The sequence below is a fragment of the Haemorhous mexicanus genome, chromosome 9 (genome assembly GCF_027477595.1).
Source record: "Haemorhous mexicanus isolate bHaeMex1 chromosome 9, bHaeMex1.pri, whole genome shotgun sequence".
Taxonomy (NCBI): domain Eukaryota; kingdom Metazoa; phylum Chordata; class Aves; order Passeriformes; family Fringillidae; genus Haemorhous; species Haemorhous mexicanus.
Window position 1 is genome coordinate 24,806,963 of NC_082349.1, and position 22,710 is coordinate 24,829,672.

At 41.6% G+C, this 22,710-nt stretch overlaps 1 protein-coding gene across 5 annotated transcripts in view; it reads right to left on the reverse strand.

Moving 5' to 3' along the window:
• Positions 1-22,710, reverse strand: part of TPR (translocated promoter region, nuclear basket protein) — a 33,472-nt gene that overhangs the window by 2,248 nt on the left and 8,514 nt on the right. The window contains exons 12-48 of one of the 5 annotated variants that reach the window (XM_059854558.1): positions 22,149-22,346; positions 21,557-21,664; positions 20,829-21,055; positions 19,627-19,790; positions 19,408-19,547; positions 19,171-19,319; positions 18,733-18,895; positions 18,356-18,490; positions 17,578-17,718; positions 17,253-17,421; positions 16,610-16,776; positions 16,244-16,396; positions 15,798-15,914; positions 14,939-15,142; positions 14,663-14,847; positions 14,333-14,480; positions 13,827-13,964; positions 13,079-13,210; positions 12,691-12,821; positions 12,121-12,331; positions 11,822-11,968; positions 11,242-11,440; positions 10,394-10,599; positions 9,829-9,890; positions 8,729-8,937; positions 8,152-8,424; positions 7,211-7,359; positions 6,314-6,397; positions 5,796-5,882; positions 5,328-5,459; positions 4,715-4,805; positions 4,098-4,270; positions 3,121-3,189; positions 2,428-2,537; positions 1,679-1,785; positions 902-997; positions 590-746 (exon numbers count right to left, since the gene is read on the reverse strand). In XM_059854558.1, the coding sequence (XP_059710541.1) occupies positions 590-746; positions 902-997; positions 1,679-1,785; positions 2,428-2,537; positions 3,121-3,189; positions 4,098-4,270; positions 4,715-4,805; positions 5,328-5,459; positions 5,796-5,882; positions 6,314-6,397; positions 7,211-7,359; positions 8,152-8,424; positions 8,729-8,937; positions 9,829-9,890; positions 10,394-10,599; positions 11,242-11,440; positions 11,822-11,968; positions 12,121-12,331; positions 12,691-12,821; positions 13,079-13,210; positions 13,827-13,964; positions 14,333-14,480; positions 14,663-14,847; positions 14,939-15,142; positions 15,798-15,914; positions 16,244-16,396; positions 16,610-16,776; positions 17,253-17,421; positions 17,578-17,718; positions 18,356-18,490; positions 18,733-18,895; positions 19,171-19,319; positions 19,408-19,547; positions 19,627-19,790; positions 20,829-21,055; positions 21,557-21,664; positions 22,149-22,346 (5,531 nt within the window). Of the gene's footprint in view, positions 1-589; positions 747-901; positions 998-1,678; positions 1,786-2,427; positions 2,538-3,120; positions 3,190-4,097; positions 4,271-4,714; positions 4,806-5,327; positions 5,460-5,795; positions 5,997-6,313; positions 6,398-7,210; positions 7,360-8,151; positions 8,425-8,728; positions 8,938-9,828; positions 9,891-10,393; positions 10,600-11,241; positions 11,441-11,821; positions 11,969-12,120; positions 12,332-12,690; positions 12,822-13,078; positions 13,211-13,826; positions 13,965-14,332; positions 14,481-14,662; positions 14,848-14,938; positions 15,143-15,797; positions 15,915-16,243; positions 16,397-16,609; positions 16,777-17,252; positions 17,422-17,577; positions 17,719-18,355; positions 18,491-18,732; positions 18,896-19,170; positions 19,320-19,407; positions 19,548-19,626; positions 19,791-20,828; positions 21,056-21,556; positions 21,665-22,148; positions 22,347-22,710 lie in introns of all 5 variants that reach the window. The other 4 variants (XM_059854555.1, XM_059854557.1, XM_059854556.1 and 1 more) reach the window with 4 other exon arrangements.

The following is a 22,710-nucleotide window of genomic DNA, read 5'->3' on the forward strand; positions in this document are numbered from 1 at the left end:
AGGTCCCAGAAAAAAGCTTGTCTTGGAACACAAGGATTCAATGAAAATCAAAAGTAAAATATGGCATAAAATGATAAACTGTCCCCTTTTAGATCTTTACTTCATCATAATACAAAATATAGCAATTATTATAAATATTAAAAGTTGCACTTGTAAAGCAAAAGACAAAATTATTTGTCTTCAAAATTCACTAAGAACTGCTTATTCCAGCCCCGTGCTTCATCTTTTGTTCATGCACTGTCTTCACTGGGTGGCTTAATCATATATGTGTGCTTTGCACGAGGAGTGATTTTCTGTATTACACAGGAACGACTTAGTCTTTATTTTACTAACTGATGCTCCAACCTCTGCCTTTAACATCAGTATTTGACTATTGCAGAGTGATCTGCATTCTTAAAAAAAAATATTTTTTTGGTGACTTTTATATTAACGTTGTTAAACCCCAAGGAGAAGATCAGCAGAAAACCACTGGTTTTGATGAAGAGTCAGATTGTCCTGCCTCACAGCACTACGAAACGCTGTCTGAGCTGCCCCTGGGTGACAGTGAACATGTCAGCAGTGCTAGTGAACCAAACCAGTGGTGCTTTACCCCTCAGACTCTGCCTCTGCGAAGACCTCGTCGGCATCGTCGCCGGCACCGGGCTCGGTGGTGGTGGACAGGCTGCCGGTGGAGGTGGTGACCATGGGCACGGACTGGGACGCGTGCTCCGAGGCGTCGGCTGAGGTGCTCTCTGTGAACACCGTCACTGCGGAGCACAGACACCCTCAGGCCCTGCCCACAGAGCCTGTGACAGCACAGGCAGCTCGGGGACAGGCTGCCCAGCGCTCCTGAGGAGCGGCAGCACTGCACCCATCACGGGGAATCATTCCCTGCTTCGCTCTCCAAACCTCTGCCACTTACCCGGTGCTGCCACTTGTAACGGTGTCGTGGGGACACTACGACCCCCCGATTCCTCCTCGTGGGCAAGGAACAGTGGGGTTTCATACATCCCTAAACCTGCAACACAAAGTTCCAGTGACAATCCATCCAAATGAGCGCCTATAAAAAGGATTAACCAATGTCTTCCCTCTGGCCACTTGATAAAATCCAGTCACTTGTATTTAAGCAGATTTTTGTTATTTTGTTTTGACTTACTGCCAGAGCTGATCATAATTTATTGGAAGGTAATACCTTGATGAAAATATTACTGCTTGTTTTGTTAACTTTCATCCTTGCATGATGCCATTATTTTGCTATGAGATTTCTTCAGAGAACAGCCTGTATTTAATGCCAACAGAGATGCCAGGAAAGGGACAGATTCAGACCAACAACAAACACAACAGCCTGAGCATCTCTGAGCAGATAAGGATATAGCCCAAAGATTTCTTTGCATTTGATGTTTTCTCCTATTGTTTCACTAAAGGGAAGCTACAAACAATAGTAAAATTGAAGTTAAAAACCATTCCTTCAGTATTTCATTCAATTTCAAAATCCTAACACAACTATAAATGTAGCAGCTTGAAGATAACACCTTCTCGATTTCTGTTATTCTTTCACTGCTGACAACTATATAAGAGTTGCAGCTTTCCACACTTCAACAATTTCCCGAAGCATTGTGTGAAGAATTGTGTTTTGTTGACTGAATTCTCTCTTTTTCACTCAAAGACTCACAGAAAAAAAAGCCCAGAACTGCTTTACCTCCTTGTGATGCCAGCTGCCCAAGATCAGAGTGACTGGAGCTGGTTTGTGGCATATCTTCAGGGGGCCCAAATCTGAAGCGAGGAACTCCAGCTACCTGGGGGGAACTGGAAAACACAGACTTAAGGAATTCTGCAACTTCCCAAAGATCAGGGCAGGGGGGAGAACTTTCTCACCAAGAGAACAAATCAAGCGTGAGACAAAATGAGTTAATACTGACCATAAAAATCAGCTGAGCTACTGCTAAATAAACAGAAATTAGCTCTCAAATTATTAGGAATGAATTCAAAATCGGTACAACACAATAGTCCTCAAGAGAATATTCTTTACTTATCTATTCTATGAAGTCTCACAATTTTAAGTGGATTGCTGGACATGTTCAGAACATCCCAAAAGCCAAAACAGAGGCAACTTTTCCTACCTTCATTGGCAATATTAATGGGGAGGGAGGAAGAACAAGGAAGGAAATTGGATAGAACTTTTTTGTTTGTTTAATCTCTTCTTAAATCACCAGGTTACAATACATGGGAGAATATTCAATACCTAATCTGATCAGTTATATGACACACAGTTAAAAAAAAAATTACTTATCTGCACATGCATTTAATTATCCTACTACCTACCATGTTACTTCAATCACAAGTTCATTTAATTTAAATTTATTTTCATTTCACCGAAAAACAGAAAGAAATAGAATAAAGAATAGAGAAAAGCCTTTTTTTTCCCTTTTTCTTTTCAGATCTACTTACTGAATAGCTTCTGCAAATCCATCTGTACGATGTGGAACTACAAGAGTTGGTGTGCTTGGAACTGTTCTGTCCTCATCATCAAAGAAATGCTGCTGCTGGAAAAAAAGAGACTGATATGAGAGCCTACAATGTATTTCCAGTTTTTACCAGCTGAGTTCGAGGTTGATTTTTTCCACATAGTCCAGCAAAACAAAGACAGATTTAGCTCTAACAAAATTCTTGTTTAATTTCAGACATCTAAAGCTGATGCCTTTGGTCTCACAGAAGGTACTTTAATCTTTTTTCTCTCACTGAACCTGCATCTGTTCTGCCAAATACAGGTAAATAAAGGGTTCAAAATTAGCTGATGGAGACAACATAAATTAGCCTTTGTTCCTTCAGGATGAGGCTGAACTTAGTATTATTTTTTCCAGCAACACAGCCACTTTGACTGACTCTAAAAATAGGTAAATAAAATCACCTTAGACAAAACCAATTGAGCATTTTTTGAAGCCTTTTGTTTCCTGGGAGTTTTCTAATCTTTGCCTTCCATTAATACAAGAATTAACAGGAGTAGGATATTTTCTGCAAGACTACAGAGACCATCCCCCCGCTGAAATCAGCAGCCAGGCTTCTTTAAAAACCAAAGTAACCCCAGGAGTTAGAAATGCTCCATGAAAGCAGGGCATTAGTAGCAGATTCTGATACACTCACCATTCCACCTATCCCAGGGGTCAGCTGAAGCCCTCGCCCCACAGACTGTCTTCGAGTCATCTGGATTCTCTTTATGGGAAAGAAAAGGGGGAAATTGCGTGAATGTGGTCCTGGAATTCTAACAATCTACAAGTGTTCAGTCAGAGCCAAGGACAGCAGCTAGATGAGTAAGCATGGCAATCATCATGGAATCACAGAACATCCTGAGCTGGAAGGGACCCACGAGGATCATCAAGTCCAACCCCTGCATGAAGGACAGGCCCAAGAAACCCAGGAAGAGCCTGAGAGCATTGTCCAAACACTCTTGGAGTTCTGACAGCCTTGGGGCTGTGCCCATTCCCTGGAGAATCTGTTCAGTGCCCCAGCACTCTCGGGGGGACAACGTGTATATTATGGGCAAGTGACAGTAATCTTTTACTCAAGTCTCTACTGAATACAGAAAACTTTCACACAAAAATAGATGATCCTAAGCCTCAGCACAAGTTAATGGTAAAGAATCATTTCAGTCACGGTATTTTTGAAGAACTCCTGTTGTGATGTTTTAATTTACAAAATCTACAGGTCTTCAATAAGTGTAATTGTGGGTCAGGCACTGACTGTGAAAGGTTTAACTTGGAAAATAAATGGCAGCATTCCTTTGCCCCATCTACACTGGGGCAACTCATAAAAACCCTTCAAATCTGAGCTACAACCTGGCTAAGAAAAGCTTTTTGAGTGGAAATATCATCAGCCACTGACTGACATAGTACTGGTATAATATAATATGAATTCCAAGATAAAAAGCAGTAAGGCACTGGGGACGGATTTGTATGTTCTCTGTCCAGCCATCATCTGCAGGATGACTAAACCCCTTTGCCCAGCTACCACTTCTATCATGCTGAACAGCTGGCAACATTTTTCCCAATGGATTTTATTGATAAGAAATCATACAGCAATTTTTTTTCCAACTCTCTGGAGGCACTGGAGCTGGTTTGTACCTGCACTGGGGGCCCCAGCTCCTGGGGAGGGGCGTGGATGGTGAGCCGTGGGGGCAGAGGGTGCGGGGGCCTCCGCGGGGACTGCGGGGGCCGCGGGCCCTGGCGCTCGGACGATGCCGATGGCAGGCTCTCGTGGGCAAACGTGGACTCTGCAGCACTTGTGCTCCCTTCTCCTACAACACAAATACACAGGGGGAAAACCCTAGGAACCAAGTTGAATACATGAAGGCAAATCTTCCAATTCTGCCACAAATTAACTCATTTTTCCCTTGCAAGCCTGGGGACAGCCCGGTATTGTTATGTAAAATCACTTGAAGAGGAGTTGTGCCAGCTACAACTCCAGCACTGAAACAAAGTCTTAATTGTTCAGTTGCTGATTTAGAGACCGATTAATCCAGTGAGCCATTAAGTTTCCACAGCAACAGAGCTTGCAGGATTTTCAAAGGAATTTAGAACAAATCCAGAAAAGATCATTTCAAAAGAATCCACACTGCACGTTGAAATGGCCTTTAGTATTTCACTGATATTTAACTTTTAAGTGCAGATTTTAACACACGGAAAACACATTTCCCTCCCCCTACCTACACAGACTGTGAAGAAACATGGAATAACTGTACCACTGTTTTGGGAATCTGCTGCCCTCTGGTTACTTTCAGCTCCTCCCAAGCTCTCTTCAGTCTCTGTTCCAGGATCTGTACCATCAGCACCCTAAAATCCCAAACAAACAGACTATGACTAAACAAATTAGAGGTTGTAAATAAAATATAAAAGCAGTACATAAGTTTTCAGAAAGTAAAAAAAGTCAAATATATGACAATCTTAAAAGATTTTTGTATCTACAGCATTAGGTTAGTATATTCAACTGTATGAGATTTCAGAAGTTTTGAGTATCTGTGCTTATACAAACCTGTACAATGTAGCCACCACCATTTAATAACAACAGACAGAAATATCCAGCTCTCCAAAAGCCTCACCAGTTTTGCAACTACAGTATTTGCTGCTGGCTCCTGTACTTTGTATTTTCATTCAGCCCTCTTAAACATTCCTAGTTGATTTTTCTTGTGAAAACACACCAGTCGTAAGAAATTACCATCACCCAGTACCATCCTTCAGCTTCTGGGGATGAATTCATACCAGGATTTTCTCTTCCAAGCGTTCACATTTGTGCATTACAGCACTGATTTGTTGCAAGAAATTTACCAGGCTACAAAAGAAAGGAACAAATCTCACCTCAGCATCATCTGCTTCATATCCATCATTGCCATCAGCACTACCAGTTCCTTCATTGCTGTCATCACCTTCATCTCCCATCCCTGTGTCTTCATCATCATCCTCGTCCTCCTCTTCCTCATCATCATAATCCTGTGATGAAACAATAAAAGAGCCTTAGGGAAAAGCAGAAAGGGGACTGCAATAGGCTGGATGTGGTGCACAGATCAACACCCACCCAGACACTCCCTCTCTCCCTCTTCAACAGGTCAAGGGTAGGAAAGAAGATGGAAAAGCCTGAGGGTTCAGATAAAGGAAGGTAAAAGAAAAAATCATGGTGAATTAGCAGGTAGCTTTAAAACACTACAAGTTCAGGCAATATAAATACAGACCACTTACTCAAAAATATTTTGATTACATTAATCCTGCCTGTAGAGTTTTACATCTGATGAAAGACAAAATCATAAAGGAATTCCATGATATACATACTTCCTGCTCCCCTTCATTTTCTTCATCGTCATCATCTTCATCATCACTATCAATTACAATCACATCATCTCTCTTGGACTGGCCATCCTGAGATGAAGAAGTGTTTTGTTGGTCTGACTGAAGGGACCCCAGATCTATTGGGATAGACTGGGAAGTCTCCTCGCTGTCCTCCATGGCTGCGTACTCCCCCTGTGTCACACCCTGCCAAAGAGCAAAGGCAATCACCAGAACAAACCAAATTCACTGCACCACCATCAACAGCAAGAGACCCAGACTCTGATGCTTACAGGACAGCTATTGCTGTTCATTAAAAACTGACCAGAGGAGAGGACAAAAGAGAATGTGACAGGTGACTGTCAGTGACTGAACAGTTCAAGTCTAAACTTTAAAACGTTTTAAGTGGTTTCCATGGGAAACCTGCAGGATTCCATTTGAGATTTCAATTCTAAAATATACTGAGAGTTTTTGGGGCAGATGGCTATTTCTGCTGAAGAGTTTTGCTCTTCAAATATGCTTACTTCTCCAATGGAGTCTTGTGAGTCTTGATTGTATGTTTGTGCCTCCACCTCTCCATCAGTGCTCTCTTCTGCTGTCACTTCCTCCTGGAAGTACAAACATTTTTCTCATTTAAAACACATCATTAGCCCTAAACAAGTTTAAGATTTATTTACTTTAATAAAAATTATCTTTTACCACAAAGATTATGGGCAACATTTTCTCCTGTTTCCTTAGCAATGCTTTTATCAAAAATCTCACTTCCCTGCCCTTGAGAAAAACAGCTTCCCCAACCCACTGGACCTCAGCATACCTCAATCTTTTCAGAACCAAAACCAAATCAAAGTTTCCCATTCTACCTCCAGCCTTCCAGATCCTTAAGTGGTAATGTTCTTACACAATCCTGCTCCTTTTCTCTTAGGAAAATCCCTCTGGCACAGGGTTAATAAAATATCTTTGGCTTCCTTAACACTGTGAGGTTCTGTCTCATCAATTTTATCCCTTTTCCACAGCACATCCCAAATCCCTCACACCAACACTCACATGCATCTTCTGAACGCTTTTCCAGCAACTCATCTATTTTTCCCATCTCCTAAATACCCCGTATTTTTGTCCAGAATTACTGTAGATAAAGACCTTCTGAATCACACTGAAAGAAGTTTGAACTTCTTCCTCCTCAATCCTAGGATATGGCCCTCTCTCTTCCTCTCTAATCTTAACCTCTCTACAGGTTAAGATTCACATCATTCATTCTAACTGGTTTAACCTCTGCCTTTTTAGATACCAAAATATAATTGCTTCCTCCCCAACAGATTAGAAAGTCAATTAAGAATTCACTGATTTGCTCTGAAGTAACACATTTTTTCTTCCCATTCAAATCCTACAAAGATTAAGTAGCAGCACTTTATGTTTGTGCAAACCTCAGGCCCAACTCTCTGCATGATTCTCAGTTTCTTTGAAGTAGGTGCATCCACTGTTTCCTCAGAGATCTGGTCTGAGTTCTCCACAGTGTTGTCCTCCTCTTCCTCTCGGGAGCGTTTGGACAGTGAGGAAGTGGGGGTAGCTGAAACTGCAAAGACCTCTCAGTTATTTTCAGAGCAACACATGGACAAACCAGAAATCAAAAGCTTTGCTATTTTCCTCTGAAGATCACCTCTGCTTCTGCACTGAACGACAACAAATCAGAATTGCACTGAGCTGTTTCCTAGGCCAGGAAAACATCAACCCCTTTAGTTACAAGTCTTAAGCTCTCAAGCCTTTATTCACCACTTAACTGACCCTAAGTATAAGCCCCAGGGTACAACCCAAATATTTCTTCCACCATCTTTGCTTTGGACAAGTACACCCAAAATCTTTTAAGAGTATCAGCTGGAAAAAGAGAACCCCAACAGTCTGCAGAAATGTTTTTTTGGGGAACAAATTTTCTATTTACACTGTGTAGGAAAAACAGATGTGCAAGAGTGTATTACAGTGAGTAGCTTTAGAGTACTTCCTATATTTTAAATTCAAGCTTAAGTAGCTTACTCATGGCTCCTAAAATTAACCTTGCTCATACTGCCATGGAAACAGAGCCAGCAAGGTTGAATATATTAAACCTTCAGAGCAAAGCTGCTCTGAAAAAGACAAACAGAAATTTTTATTTTCTTTCTGCTTTAAGGAATTCAGTGCCAACAGCATTTCAGAGGCACCATTTCTGACAGCTCAAGAAGGAAGCCTAACTCTAGAAGTTCTTAAAATGTACAGTGAACTAAGGGAGGGGGGAAAAGGCTCGAACTGAAGTGAGGCCTGGTTGGCCGAGGGTCCAACTGGAGCTACCTACAAGGATCTACTGAGCAAGGCAGCCCTACAAAATGACACCAACCTGTGCCAAACACGGCTGTGGAGGTGGAGGGTCTCTCTATCTGGGAGCTCTGCACCACCTCCACGATGGGAGGGGCTGGCTCCTGAGCTGCAGGCTCGATCTGAGCGTGGCTTTGCTGGGTGGGCTGCACGAAGGCAGTGGCCTGAGTCTGCTGCTGCACAGTCAGGATGGGCTGGGGCAGGGATGTCTGCACGTTGGGGCTGGTGGAGCGCACGGAGCCGCTGGCACTCCCGAACACCGGGACGTGCTCCACGGGTCCTTCCGACTGCATGGCTGGAAGGCAAACAGCAGCACAGTCAGAGTCTTCATTCATCCAGCACAGCTCACATTCTCCCTCTCAGGATGCCCTGAACAAGCACATTCAGTGTTCTGCAGATGAATTCATGTTATGCACATCTCCAGCTGAGGAACCATGAACTTTGCTGCAAGTAGAATGGTCATGGAAGTGCAACACGCCAAGAGATGCAGGGACAGTGACACTGTCTGTGGCCCTTCCAAACTGACTGCCACCAACACTTCAAGGCAAAGGCAGCACTTCTGAGTACTGAGGATCCTTATACTACACTAAAAAGCTCACCTTCCTGAGTCTCCACCTGTGTTGTTGGCATCACTGTGGCTGTGGGGGTAGTAGTGGGATTGGTGACTGTGGCAGGAGTCACCATGGGACGGATGCTGGCTCTTGGAGTAGACTTATTCCCAGCCATTGCAGCAGCAGTCACTTTACTGGGAGTTGACACAACAGGAGTTGGTTTAATATTTGCTGTTGGGGGATCTGAAGTGCTGGCACTGAAAAACAGGAGATTGGTTTCATCATGATACAGAAAGCAGATTTTAAAAATAACAAACAAGTATATTTTCATAGCCAGAAACACTTTTTTTTTTTAAAAAAAGCTTTTAAATTCAAAAACCTGAGAACAGTCTAAGGAATTGTCTTCAAAACTTTTTATAGTTGAAAAAGAGAGACACACTATGCCATCAATAGTATTTTATCCAGCCTGGAGAACTGACAGGTTTCTTCCAAGGTAATCAAGTGGGAAATCTAGTAACAAATCAAAATGTTTGTACTGTTGGCTGTGCTGGGACTTGATTACAGTGAGTAACACATCTTACATCAAAACTGATTCACTCAATACAGAGTGACATCATCTCGTGGCTGAGACAAGGGGCAGCCAAATTTCAAAAATTTTTTTGAAGTCTTGCTGTCTAAAGGATGTATTTCATAATAGCTGAGAGGGAGTTTGTTATCCCAGCTCAGTAGTACAGCAATATTTCCCATTTCAGAGCTTAGGCAAATGACTATTTTATCTTTTAGAGTTATCTGTTCGGTCCATTTCTCACTCTTGCACAAGAAAGATCCTTCCCAAAACCAAAAATGTTAAAGTTAACAATCAAAATTACACAACTTCAAGAACCTTGAAGTCGGAAAACATTTTTTAAAAACCTTCCATGTTTCCCAGATACCATGTTCCTGGTGGCTAATATGCCAGCTTGAACCTTACAAGCCCTATTGACAGACATAGCTGAGAAAACAGGAGGAATGCACTATGTCTGTCAGTATTTGCAGCTGTTTCAGAAAAATTATGAAAAGCTGGTGATTTGCTAAAAAGAAGAGCAACTACATTATGATAAACCCAAGAAGTATCAACCACAGAAACTCTGCAAACCCCTTGAACTCACATTCCTCTTTCACCTGAAGCTGGAGTAGACTTGAGTGAGATTTGCCTCTGCTGTTCTGGGACCTATTAGGTAAAAAACAGAAATATTATGTCAGGTACACATGAAACTGAGCAAGCAACATGGAAAACACTTCAGCAGTTTGTTAAGAAGTCTGTGAAAGAAATGCTTGTTGGGTATTTACCTGGGCAGACTCTGTAATTATGGCAAATTCCCTGAACCAAATCATACCAGCCATACCAAGGCTGGAAAACAATTTGGTAACTGCTCAGGTATTTTCTGAAGCTTTGAGACATGGACCCATTATACTGAATGCATGAGTAAAATACAAAAATAGAGGGCCTAGCATGAACAGCTCCTTGGTTGATTCACAGTGAATGGCAGAACTGCCTGCTTGTTAGTTCTGGGAACTCTGATTAGGGCAGGAAATTTAAATTAAGTTCTGAACCCTTACTGCGGCCAACCTGTGTATTTCCAAGAGCAGGGCACAGTGGCACCTGAGTCCAGGCTGGGCAGTGGGGGCCTGGCTGCTGTCCCAGGGCTGCCTGGCAGTGTGTACATGCTGTACCTTGTTTGTGGACTCTGGGGGCTCATCGCGCTGCTCGTGGTGCCGCTCCTGCTGCTCCCGGAGCTCCCTCTCCAGGCGGCAGATCCGCCCCTCGTACTGGGACTTCAGGGCGCTCATCCGCACCTCCAGCTCCGTCTTCTGCTCCTCCAGGGAGCTGCTCTTCTGCTTCCACTCCTCATTCTCCTTTGTGAGCTGCTCTTTTGTACCTGGTGGAACAGGAAAGGGTCCAGCCTTGCTGAATCTGCACACTGAACACCTGGGTGTTTTACCAGGTCACTGAAGTATTCTGAAATCCTAAAAATGTTAAGCTATAAAAGGAGATCTGGGAGGCAATATAGACACTTTTCTTTTCAATTGCAATTAAATAAAAATAAACCAAAGATAGAAAAATATGTAATAAATATAGATAAATAAAAACTTAAAGAAGTAGTCCCAAAAGAACAAGATGTTTTCAGCAGGCTCTTACACCATCACTCCTCTCAGTGACATTTAAAAACAGAGGAGACAATGTGTTTTGAAACTCTGTATTTAGAGAAGGGGAGAATTACCTGACCTGTTAGTAGGGCCAATCTGCTCTAATCAACAGAAGGATCAAAAATGTAATCATGTTGGCTGGCCAAAAGTAAGCAAAACTTTTCCTATGTCCAGTATGCAGCTACTTATGTACTTTTATCATCCCCTGGAGGAATTAAATTTTAAACTTTAGAACAATCCCTGTAGCATTTCATCTAGAAAACACTTTTCAGTAAAATATGAAGCAGGCCATATTTCTCAAGCATCCTGTCGAAAGGTTTCTCCATAGAAATAATCAAAAATCTCTAAGGACAGAAAAAAAAGAAATACAATACCAGCTAACTGTGCAATTTTCTGCTTGGCTGCAAGCAAGGTCTTCCTTGTTTTCTCCTCCTTTTCTGTGATCTGTTGCCTGAGCTGTTCTTCCTGTGTAGTCTTCTCTTGTAGATCTTGATGGAAACGGGCCAGTTCTGCCTGTAGCTGCATTATCTGCTCCTGGAGATTTCTAACTTCAGTTTCCTTTTCTGTTATTGTCTAGGGAGGGAGAAAGATTGCAATTGTTGGCCACAACCAACTACTTTGGCAAATATAGGGCCCAAGTTCCAAGGAGCTGGTATTAGCTGGCTACTGGATTAAGGTTAAAAGACTTCTTATCAACAACAGTTCAGTCCTCTCTGAATGCAAAAGCTGGAGAAGAGCATTCTCTTTCCCACTTATTCCAGGAAATAATGCAAGACACATTAGACACAGGATTTATACCAGGCTTGAGATCTCTCCTTCCCAGGAAAGCAGAGGCCACAATTGGTCACTTCCCATATTTCTGTGACACACATTAAAACACCCTCCCACTCTTCACTATTACACACTTAGGATTACAGTGGAGAACAGTACTCTGAAATTACTCACTGTTCTTACCTTTTGTAAACTTTCAACCTGAGTCTCCAAATTCTTTGTCTTCACTTCAGCCTGACTGAGAGTGTCTTTTAGTTCTTGTACTTCCTGGGGAGAAACTTGGTCTTCTTGTGGTTCTGCCAAAGGCAGAGTTGATGATTCAGCAACCATCTGAAAGGCATCAAGGGGTACAAGGCTGAAGGGGACTATCTGATCACAATGTCACTACTTTCACAAGATGCTTTTGTGTGCCAAGTGATTGGTTTAAAAGTCCTGGACAAACCCCAGGAACACTAAGGAATGCTCCATTCAGTTCTACCTACCTTATCATGCTGTGCTTTCAGTTCCTCATACTGAGTTTTGTACCTGCGACCGATTTTCTTGACCTGTGTTATAGTTTTCACTTTTTCCTGTATGTCAGCCACTTTAGCATCCAGTTCTTTCTGCAAAGTGTCCTTTTCTGTTCTTATTTTAGTTACTTCATCCTTCAGGCTCTGAACAAGATTCTGGCTTGTAGTCAAAGATGCATTAGTTCTAAATGACAAGAGATCAGAGGGAGATGCAAATAAGATGCTTGAAAACATATACACATTTCAATATCCCTTATTTATGTAACATCAGAGGCATTATCTGTAGTGGATTATATTTCCTAGGATTTTGCAATACAGAATAGAAATTATTCTAAAATACATTACTTTGGAATAATTTCAGCTAATACACAGCTTGCAAAACAACTCTCACTTCACCTTACCTGCTTGTTATCAAGCCACAGAAAGAGTACCAAAAGTTTCATAGTTACACAGAGACACTTAGGAAATTACACTTCCAGATACAGCTATAATTAGAATATTTTGCTTTGCACCAAACCTTTTACAAATTGACCAATACCACACCTGGCAACTTCTGCTTTAAGCCTGCCTGTTTCTTCACTCATCTGTTGGACACGCTTGGCATTTGCCTCCTTCTCAGAGAGCAGCTTTCGATACTCTTCGAGATCAGTGTCCTTCTGCTGACTCAGTAAGTGCTGGAAGGGGAAGAAAACATGGGCATTTTTGTAAAATAATTACACAGTTATAGCCAGAAATCTCTTTGGATTAGAGCCACTGCTTTTGCATTTTGATATGGAATAGCCAACTTTGAAGCTGTGTGAACAATGCTTCATAATTCAAACATATTTCTTAGGTTTTTATTCTTCTGAAGAAAATGTAGCACTTTTTTTAGTTGTTTGACTGGTGGGCCTTTTTTCCACATTATGTTCTTCAAAAGGAGGCAATTCCCCACCTGAGTCCGGGCTTTCCAGCGTTTAACATCCTCTTCCAAGAGCTTCTTCTCAGCCTGCAGCATCCCACTCTTCTCACTGAGCTCAGCATTGGACTCTTGCAGGGGCAGGATGTCTGCCTCGAGCTTGCGTACCTGAGAAAGCACAGTGAGGGGTTACATTCTGCACCTCAGGAGACTGAAGGAATCCCTCAGGAAAAAGTCATGACAGAGTTTCTTTCCTAACTCTCTGCCTTCCAGTGGCCAGCTGGAGGAAAAGGACAAAGACAACAGCAGAGGATGATCCTACAGAGAAAAAAATATTGGTGCAGCATCCCAATCTTAGATGCTCACTCTGTACTTTGGTACAGGAGAGATTTTTAATGTTAAAATCCAATGCATTGGTTACCATTAAAACAAGCGGTGGTATCTCACTTCTAAACTCTTAATAAAGCTGAGGTCTGTTTTATATGTATTCTTGTGCCATTTTTAATGTGATTGCTGATAATAGCCTTGCTCCTGGTCTACCTCTAGCCAAGGATAAACACTGACTTTCAGGCTCATCTAAATGGAACTGAACTTCAAGCTTTCCAATACCATAGATGGACCAATGTCTTTTAAAATTGAAAATGGAAAATTTCCTCATTAGTGTATGACTTCAAGGAACAATTATAATGTAAATCACATGTTTACTGTAATTAGCAATGGTATATCCTGACATTTAACCCATACACTGAGCATCTGAAAGGTGCATGTGAAGCTCAGTTCTAACCTTTGCTTGTATCTGCTGTAGCTCTTGCTCCAGCCTTTCCTTCTCTTCCCTTAACATCTTGTTGGTTTCTATGAGTATGTTCATGGTCTCAGTTTTCTTCATTAATTCTTCATGTTGTGCAATGGTTTTTGCTGTTACCTGTGGAAAGAGTCAATCATTTGTTGCCTGCACATGCACATATACTCCACTCGGATCTGGTATAACACCACCATCTTGGAAAGCTATCATGGCATTCATTATTTCACATGTACATTCAAGACATTGGGAAGTAGGAGATAGGAGGAAAAAAAAAAGATAATTAGGGTAAAACAAAGATAATTTATGAGATTTTGGAATTGTCACACTCTCTCACAAGACTCAAAACAAGATACTTCATTCAGTTATAAGCAATCCCAGTTAAAAAAAAAAAAAAGTTTAAATGCTTTCAAAAATTCATTTTGGGGCACAGGCAGCCCCAGAACAGCCCTTTACTCATTGAAGTCACAAGCATTAAACCCCAGCCATACCTGCACCTTCTCCCTCTCAGCGTTGAGGCTGTCCTGCAGCTCCTGGAGCTCCCTCTCCAGGTGCTCCACTCTCTGGCGGTATCGCAGACTCTCCACCTGCGCCACCTCAAACCTCGTCTCTGAAATCTCCTTCTCCCGACGGATAAACCTGCAGGGAGGTGTTCAACACCACATCACACCAGGGAAATGTTCTCAGCTAGTACAACTACCTCCCATCAGCAAAAAAGCACTTGGATTTTTAACATTATCCTTCAAGTATAAAGTAATACAGAATTATTTAAGTTCAAATCTAATTTATAACCCCCAGAAGGAACCCAGAGTTAAGGTTACCTAAGAATTTCTAAGATTTGTTCCTGGGATTTGCCTTCCTCACTGAGAGAAACATTTGCTGCAGTTGGGATGGCTTCTTTCATGGAAGTCACCATCTTATTGCTCATGCTCTCCAGCTGCTCATGTAATAATCGATTTTGTTTCTCCAGATCCTCACAGCGGGATGCAAGTTTTGAAGCTTCATCCTACAACAAAATCATTGACTGAGTATGATTTCTGTGGCTGAATTTCTGTTAACTGAAAAAAACCCCACTGACATAACAAAGCCCATCACACCTTAATCATTCTCTCTCTCTCTTCCCAGGAGGCTTTGGATTCCAGGAGCTCAGACTCTGCTTTCTGAGCAGCCTCCTCCAGCTGCTGCCTCACAGCTGCGTTCTTGGCGACTTGCTCTTTGATAGCCTGTAGTGCCTCCACATCAGCAGCATGAAGCATCAACTCCCGCTCATATTTGTTCTGAGCTTCAGAAGCCATCATTGCCTGCACAAAACCAGAATCAATGAACTCTGCTACCCTTATTTTGTGTGTTTGATGTGTACAAAGAGACAAAATCAAGTGACCACAAAGCAAGAAGAAAACCACTGCCCAAAATCTTTGCTATTCTCAAGCACCGGAAACATGGAAATGCCCATCTACTAAATTTGGGGTTGGATTAAACAGCCAAAAGTTTTTTGATATCCCTGAAACCAATTAGTGCTGCTGGAATTCTCATTTGCAGAAAAGTAAATTCCCTTTAAAAACTAGTTGATAACAAGACAATCTTATCAGCTGCTGGTAAATATCACACTGCCCCACAGTCGGACAAGATGACAATTATCTTTTGGGTTAGAAAAATACTTTCCCCATTGTCTTGTCGGGAGCATTTTCAGCCCCCTCCTCAGGGTATGAAGGCAGCAATTCATTAAAATCAGTTAATTACATTCCCAAGCCAATCTTTTTACATAATGAAACAGACCATAGAAACAGAAATCTATTGCATTCAATAAGCAGCTGCTCCCAAAATAGAGAATGTGCTCTCCCAGCACTTTTCCTGCCTCCAGCAGTCCCTGAGTTATAAGTTTAGTTTTGAGCTCAACTGAAAGCTAACAGGAATTCTGCTGACCCTGGCTAAAATAGGCAAACACCACAAACATACTTGTTCCTGGCAGTCCCTCCTGGCCTGTTGTTCATTATTCAGAGCTGTGCTGGCTCTCTGAAGAGCTTCCTGAACTTCTGACTGCACAGCTGACAGACTCTTCTTCAGTTCTGAAAGCTGCAGTGACAGGGGAACAACAGACACAAAGTAAGAACAAACCCAGGACTAAATGGCAAAGTATTTGCAGAGTACTGAACACAGTCATTCATAATGGTGATTATTTTATTACTTATAGATGAAATTAGTACTAAAATAGACAAATACTTTCTATATTTTGACTTATTAATATACAAAGTTCTTTGCCAGCAAAAATATAATTCTTTACTTTCAGAGTTGGGCCTGCAGTAATTCTAGTTACAGTCATTTTGTTTCCTTTTGAAATGAGAAGCTGAGGAAGCTTTGTGAAAGCCCATTGCTGGGGACTCTCAGGGAGGGTCAGTGCATACCTGCTGCTCCATGTTCTCCACAGCTTTGCGCTTCTCCTCCTGCAGTTCTTGTTTTTCTTTTTCTGACTCCATCAACTTCTTTTCCAGCTGTGCCTGATATTCTGAAGACTCCTTCAGACGAGCTTCAACTGTTGTACGAACTTCCTCTGTCACCTTCATTAAAATCCATCAGGAGATCAATTTTTTATCCAGTTAAATACATTATTCTGATACAAAACTGTAATTTTGCTAACAATTTAAAGCCAGAATAGGTATTCTCAGTATCTAATTTAGAACAACACTGAAAATGTGGAAAATCACAAACAGCAATGAATCCTTGCTCTAAAAAGCAATTATAGTAAATAAAAATAAGTAATTAACACTTACTTGTTTTTCCTTATTGAGGGATTCCTCCAGGCTAAGAACCATGGCCCTGTACTGCTCCACATTACTAGAACTAGTCTTGAGCCTCTCTCTCAAGTCATTGACTTGCTCCTCAGCTTGTCTCAGACGACTTACAAGATCATCCACATCTTCATTTGCACTAGGCTGACCTGCCATGTTAGAATACATTCATTAACTGACGTTTACCTTAGTCTTAAAATCACTGTTCTCTTGAAAACTGAAGTAACTTTTGGATAATAAGACAATAAAAACAATTACTTTCACCTAAATAAACAATTACTTTCACCTAAATAAAACTGTAAGCCCTCACCAAAATAAAGGCTTATAATAAACATTGTTGACTATTTAAAACTATGTAGCCTAATACATTTAAGCTCCTTCAAATAATAAACTGAATCCCACAAGAAGTTTTGCATTATTTTTCCCCTTTGTCAAAGATTGCTTGGATGTGAATTTTACATTAACAAATCTTGCTGGTTATCATCTGTCTGAATTGCAGTAACACAGTGATTTATTATTTAGTGTACTGTTGGCCCAATTCTAATTATTATGGACTGTGATTTTACCATTCTGAAGATGGCAATGCTTAGCATAAAGAGAAATTAACTGAAGAGGAGGATTTTACCTTTCCCTGGAGGCCGTTGTGAGGACTGGGATGTGAGCTGGGCCTCAGTGTTGTTCAGCTGCTGTTTCAGCATGGAGTTTTCCTTCTGGGCGTTCTTCAGGAGCTCCTTTGTGTTGATGTGACGGTTGGTCTCCGTCTCCAGCTGCCTCTTCAGGTCCAGGATATGAACCTGCAAGCACAGGGTTCTTCAGTTTGCAATTATTCCCAAATGGCAGAGGCCAAGTGTGGCTCTACATGTCAGGTATGGAGAGGAACACGCTGCGCTCTGGCAGAAGCACCTGGGGCTTTATTTTCTTCCAAACAAGAGCAGCACATTTACACTCACCTCCTGATTCTTGGTAAGGGAATGTCTTTGTTCCACCTCACTTTCCAGTTTCTTCTTCAGCTGAGATATCTCACGTTCAAGCTTTTCTATCTGATTATTGAGTCTCTGCTTTGTTTCTGTCTCAGATCTTTCGAGTATTCCCTGGAAAAAGAGACCAATGCATTTTGTTTACAACGTACCTCAATAATTTTCTTCTGAATTACTGCAGCACTTCATACAAAGTTGTCACAACACTTCTCCCACCCCAAGAATAATTAAATAATAGGTAGATACAGAATATATTGAAAAGTAGCGCTTACAATGTTTGACTTAGCTTTGAAAGGTTTCATTAATGACGTTAATACAATAAATATTATTAGAAGAATTATCTACTGTCCATGCAGTCTAATGCCATGGACTAAAACACCTCCAAAAGATCTACCAGAGAAAAAGAATTCAGTCACATGATAAAATGTGCACCCTTAAATACATTCTTTGTATTGCCATTACAAATTTTATCCTTTAACTTTGTTTCAAATGTTTTTTTTCCATTTGATTGTGAAAATCCTTCACATCAACTCAGAATTTTCAGGACTTTGCCCAGGTAAATAACAGAGTATCATAAAGTAGGATAGGAATCTCAAACTTGCTGAAACAAGTTGCTGAAGTATTTTATATTGTGTAACCACAAAAAAGTCCACATCAAGACCCAATCCTTTGAGTCTTTTCTTTGATTTTCATGGGTATTTATTGAAAAGCCTGACAGACCCAACCTGGGCATAAGAATAGCACCACATACCTGAATTGTTCTCAAATTAGTGAGCAGCAAGTTCTGTCCTCTTTGTTCAACCAGCAGAGAGTCACGCTGCTGAGTCAGGCGCACATCTGACATCTTCAGGATATCCTTCTCTTTTTTCAAGTTTTCTGCTCTCACCTTTAAGACAACAAATTATAAAAACTTTGTTGTCAATCCCAAATCCATCCATTGAATTTAGTATTATTTAAAAATCTGTGTGAATTAAGCCAAGAATAGTAAGAACAGAACAACTGAACATTCTGTTTTCCCTGCGAACTGAAACACCTTGGAACGTTCTTACATCTCCACTCCACTTGAGACATAAGGAAAACTCTCGTGCTACCTTGAAATACCCTGCAGTGCCACACACTGTTACTGACCTCTGCCACTGCCAGTTTTTCATTAGCTCCCCTCAGGTCCTGAGTCATGGTGTTAATGATCTGCTCCTGCTTCTGAGTGGTCGCTGTGAGCTTCTGGGTTCTCTCGTGCAGGGAGGTGATTTCTCGGCGATAGCCTTCCACGTTATCCTGCAGCATCTCATACCTTCCAGGGAACACAGCAAAGCAAGTCTGCCATAGTGCACTGTCCAGCTCAACAGGGGAATGCACACTGCTGTGTGTTTCATGGTTTTATGCTTCAGTTTGCACAAATGTGCCTCACTCAACTACAGCTTCTGCTTTTGAGCCCACCTGCACTATTTCCTTTATGTTCTTACACAGAATAGACAGGATCAATGTTTAGGTGAGCAAACTGTTTAGGCTGCAAAAATCAAGCAGCCACAGAACATGTAAGGCAATGACATTATGTAGCTGAATTACCGTTTGGAGGCAAATTCCAGCTGTGTGGATATCTTGGCATTTTGTGACCTCAAGTCTGTGACCTGCTCCTGAAGCTTTTCATTCTGTTCATTCAGGAGCTTGTCATTCTCTGCCTTTTCTTTTTTATAGTTCTCAAAAACTTCCTGCAACTGCAGAAAAGAACAGACAAAAGTGCTTACCAAAAGCAAGTAAAAAGAAACAGGGACAGTTTTGTGCAGTGTCTCCTGAAAAATGTACCTGCTTAAGAGCAGCCTTGGCCTCCACAGTCTCCACAGACTCACTCATGGACACTGGAGCAGGAGTTGCCATGGACTGAGGTAAATTTGGGCGCTTTGGAGTAGATGTAAGACAGATCTCCTCTGGTAACATACCTGAAGCTACAGGAAGGTAAAGAGAGTTTTAAAGCAACACTTCTGCCTGCCACAGCAGATCATACAGCCCCTGCAGCCCAGGTACCTTGCAGAGGAATGATGGCCCCCGTGGTCTGGGTGAGCAGGATGCGGAACATGTCCCGCTGGCGTATGATGGACTCCACGAGCTGCAGCTGGTGCTGCCGCGACTCCCGCAGCTGCTGCAGCTCACTGAGAGCCTCATCCAGCTGGCTCTGCAGCTCAGAGATCCTGAAACAACAACAACAGCCTTCAACATGACACACAGGCACGTCCCCAGGTGTTCTGGGTCCCTTCCTTCTACAAGGACAGTGAGGGGCTGGAGTGTCCAGGGAAGGGAATGGAGATGGAGAAGGCTCTGGAGCAGCTAAGGGAGCTGGGAAAGGGGCTCAGCCTGGAGAAAAGGAGGCTCGGGGGGACCTTCTGGCTCTGCACAACTCCCTGATAGAAGGGAATATCTGGGGGATGGGGCTCTGCACCCAGGGAACAGGGATAGGACAAGAGGGAACAGCCTCAAGCTGCGCCAGGGGAGGCTCCAGTTAGACATCAAGAAGAATTCTTTCACAGAAGGGGTTGTTAAGCATTGGAAGGGGTTGCCCAGGGAGGTGGTAGAGTCCCTGTCCCTGGAGGTGTCCAAGGAAGGCCTGGATGTGGCACTCAGTGCTCTGGGCTGGTGACATCTGAGGCATAGCTTGGACTCGATCCTGGACATCTTTCCCAAACTTAATGATTCTGTGAACCTATGACAGAATCCTGCAAAGTTCCAGAAGACAGGCCTTTGGGCTGCCATTTGCAGATGAAAAAGAAAGCAGGTCTATTTCCTGAACAGCAGAATTCTATTCATGTGAATAACTTAAAAAATTGTCAGTAGCATGAGCAGAGAGTCAGGCTAAGAACCTTTCACGCAGAATTCACACCTGTGGCCTTTACAGTAGTGATTTAGATTTTGCATACATGCAGTTTTTTGTTCAGCTAACAGGAATAAAAACATATCTTTTTGAAAAACTGCTCTGTTGTGTGAAATCAGTCACTAGAAGATTGACAATTATTTTTACTTCAGGTTTTGATGACAGGACCTATTATAAGATATAAAGCTGTCAAGCCATTTTAATAGAAACCTGAAGGTCCTATAGCTTAATAAGAACTTGCTTTTATGAGTTATTTAGCTGCTGCACACAATAACAATCAGAAGTAAAAAAATTAAAAATGCTTGAATAAATCCCTGTTACTAATTAGTACAAAGTTAATGAAAAGGAAGGGGTGACCTACTTGGACGATGTTGTTTCTTGCTCCTCTTTTTCTCTTGCCTCCCCCAGCTCCCGAAGAGCCACCAGGAGACGCTGATTCTGCTGCTGAAGCTCTTGGATATTTCTGTAGGAGACCAGGTGTTGAGTGATCACTTCAGAAGAGCTGCTGATGTCAGCAGAGCTCACTGCTTCATCACGGATCACGTGGTTGCCTCTGGCTTCTTCCAGTTCCATTAACAGCACACAGATCTGAAAGAGAATAGTCTTCATGTAAGGCCTGCAGACTCTAAAGTTTGCTGTGAAAAACAACATGTTAGGAATAAAGGACTTGGAAATTAAGGGGTTTTCCCTACAATGTGCAAACAATTATAATCAATAATCCTTGTAAGATAATTATATGACAGAAAAAATAGCTTGACAAAAGGCAACAAATCGAAAATACATGAACTGTTCAGTTCTGTGAACAGATCACAGGACAGTCCAATCTAAAAAAAAATTTATATAGATGAATTTTCCATGTCAGATGCTTAACAATATTATCCTAATGCAGCACCACTTCTATCCAGCTAAACTTATTCCAGTTTTGAAAGCTGTCCTGAGGAGAAGCTTTAATGTCACTAAGGTACTCAGGACAACCAAAGTCTCCATGACTGTGGCTGAATGCAACTTCCATGTAAACATCTGAAATGCAGCAGCACATGAATACTCAACTTCAAAGAGTACATTTAACCACAGCAACGTTTCCTGTACCTGCTGGGAGAGATCCTTCACTCGCACCTCCAGTCTCTGGCTCTCCCTCTCAAAGAAGGAGGCGTGTTTGTGGGCCTGGTCAGCGCTGTCCTGCAGGCGATGGATCTCCTGCAAGCACACCAACAGGAGTAAACATCACACCTCAATTGGACACATATCCTTCCAGAGAGATAACAGCAAGTGCAAACATGCCTGGGGAACCAAACTTCTCCTTAAATTTAAACTCCAGGTGTTCCAGAATCATAAGCCATGTTCTTTTGTAATGTACTGGTGCATGCTTTAAAACCAGTGGGAAGGGAGCACTGAAGCTCAATTTTATGTCAAATAAACACTAAACTTTTTTTACAGTGAATCTACTCTCTCAAAAAATCAGACTGTAAATCACCCCCATAAAAAACTACAAAATACGTTGGTTCTGTAAAATTCTTTGCACAGTTCCAGAAATCGCAAGCCAGAAAGTCCAACACGTCCTTTCCCATAATAAAAGTTGACTGAAAGATCCACTTCATAACTTACAACAGCAATTAGGTTTAAAGATTTTTAAATTATTTTGTTTTCCAAAATTATACATGCTCTTTTACTTTATACCAACCTTCATAGCTTGTTCAAGTTTTGCAGACAGACTTGCAACAGCTTTTTGGGAACGCTCAAATTCTTCACGCTGACGTTTTAAGATTGGGGCTTTGGCTTCTACTTCCTGCACTATTTCATCCAAATATTTATTGATTCTCCTATTCTCCAGCTTCTCCATATGCAACTGATCCTGAGTTTCTACATAGGCATTGTACAGCTGCAACAAAAAAGGTTTTGGTTTGGTTTTGATATGCTTGTACAGATCTCTTTAAAAAGAACCACTGGTAATGATACAGTTCATACCTTAAGGCACTGCAATCTTATACAACTGAACTAGTTAATTCAGGAAAACAAGGTGGACTTTAAAAAATGGTTACAGGACTCATATCATAGAAGTTACACATACTAATTTTAAAATGGCAAACTGTGTAGTGCAACTGTCTGCAATAAAAGAAGTCTACATAAAAGATGAAAGTTTAAAGCAAATTTAAGACAACAGAAATATCAAAACCAGTAACACAGTATAAAGGAATTCAATGGCTGGACAAAACAGTCAGTAACAAATAATAACAACACAAATT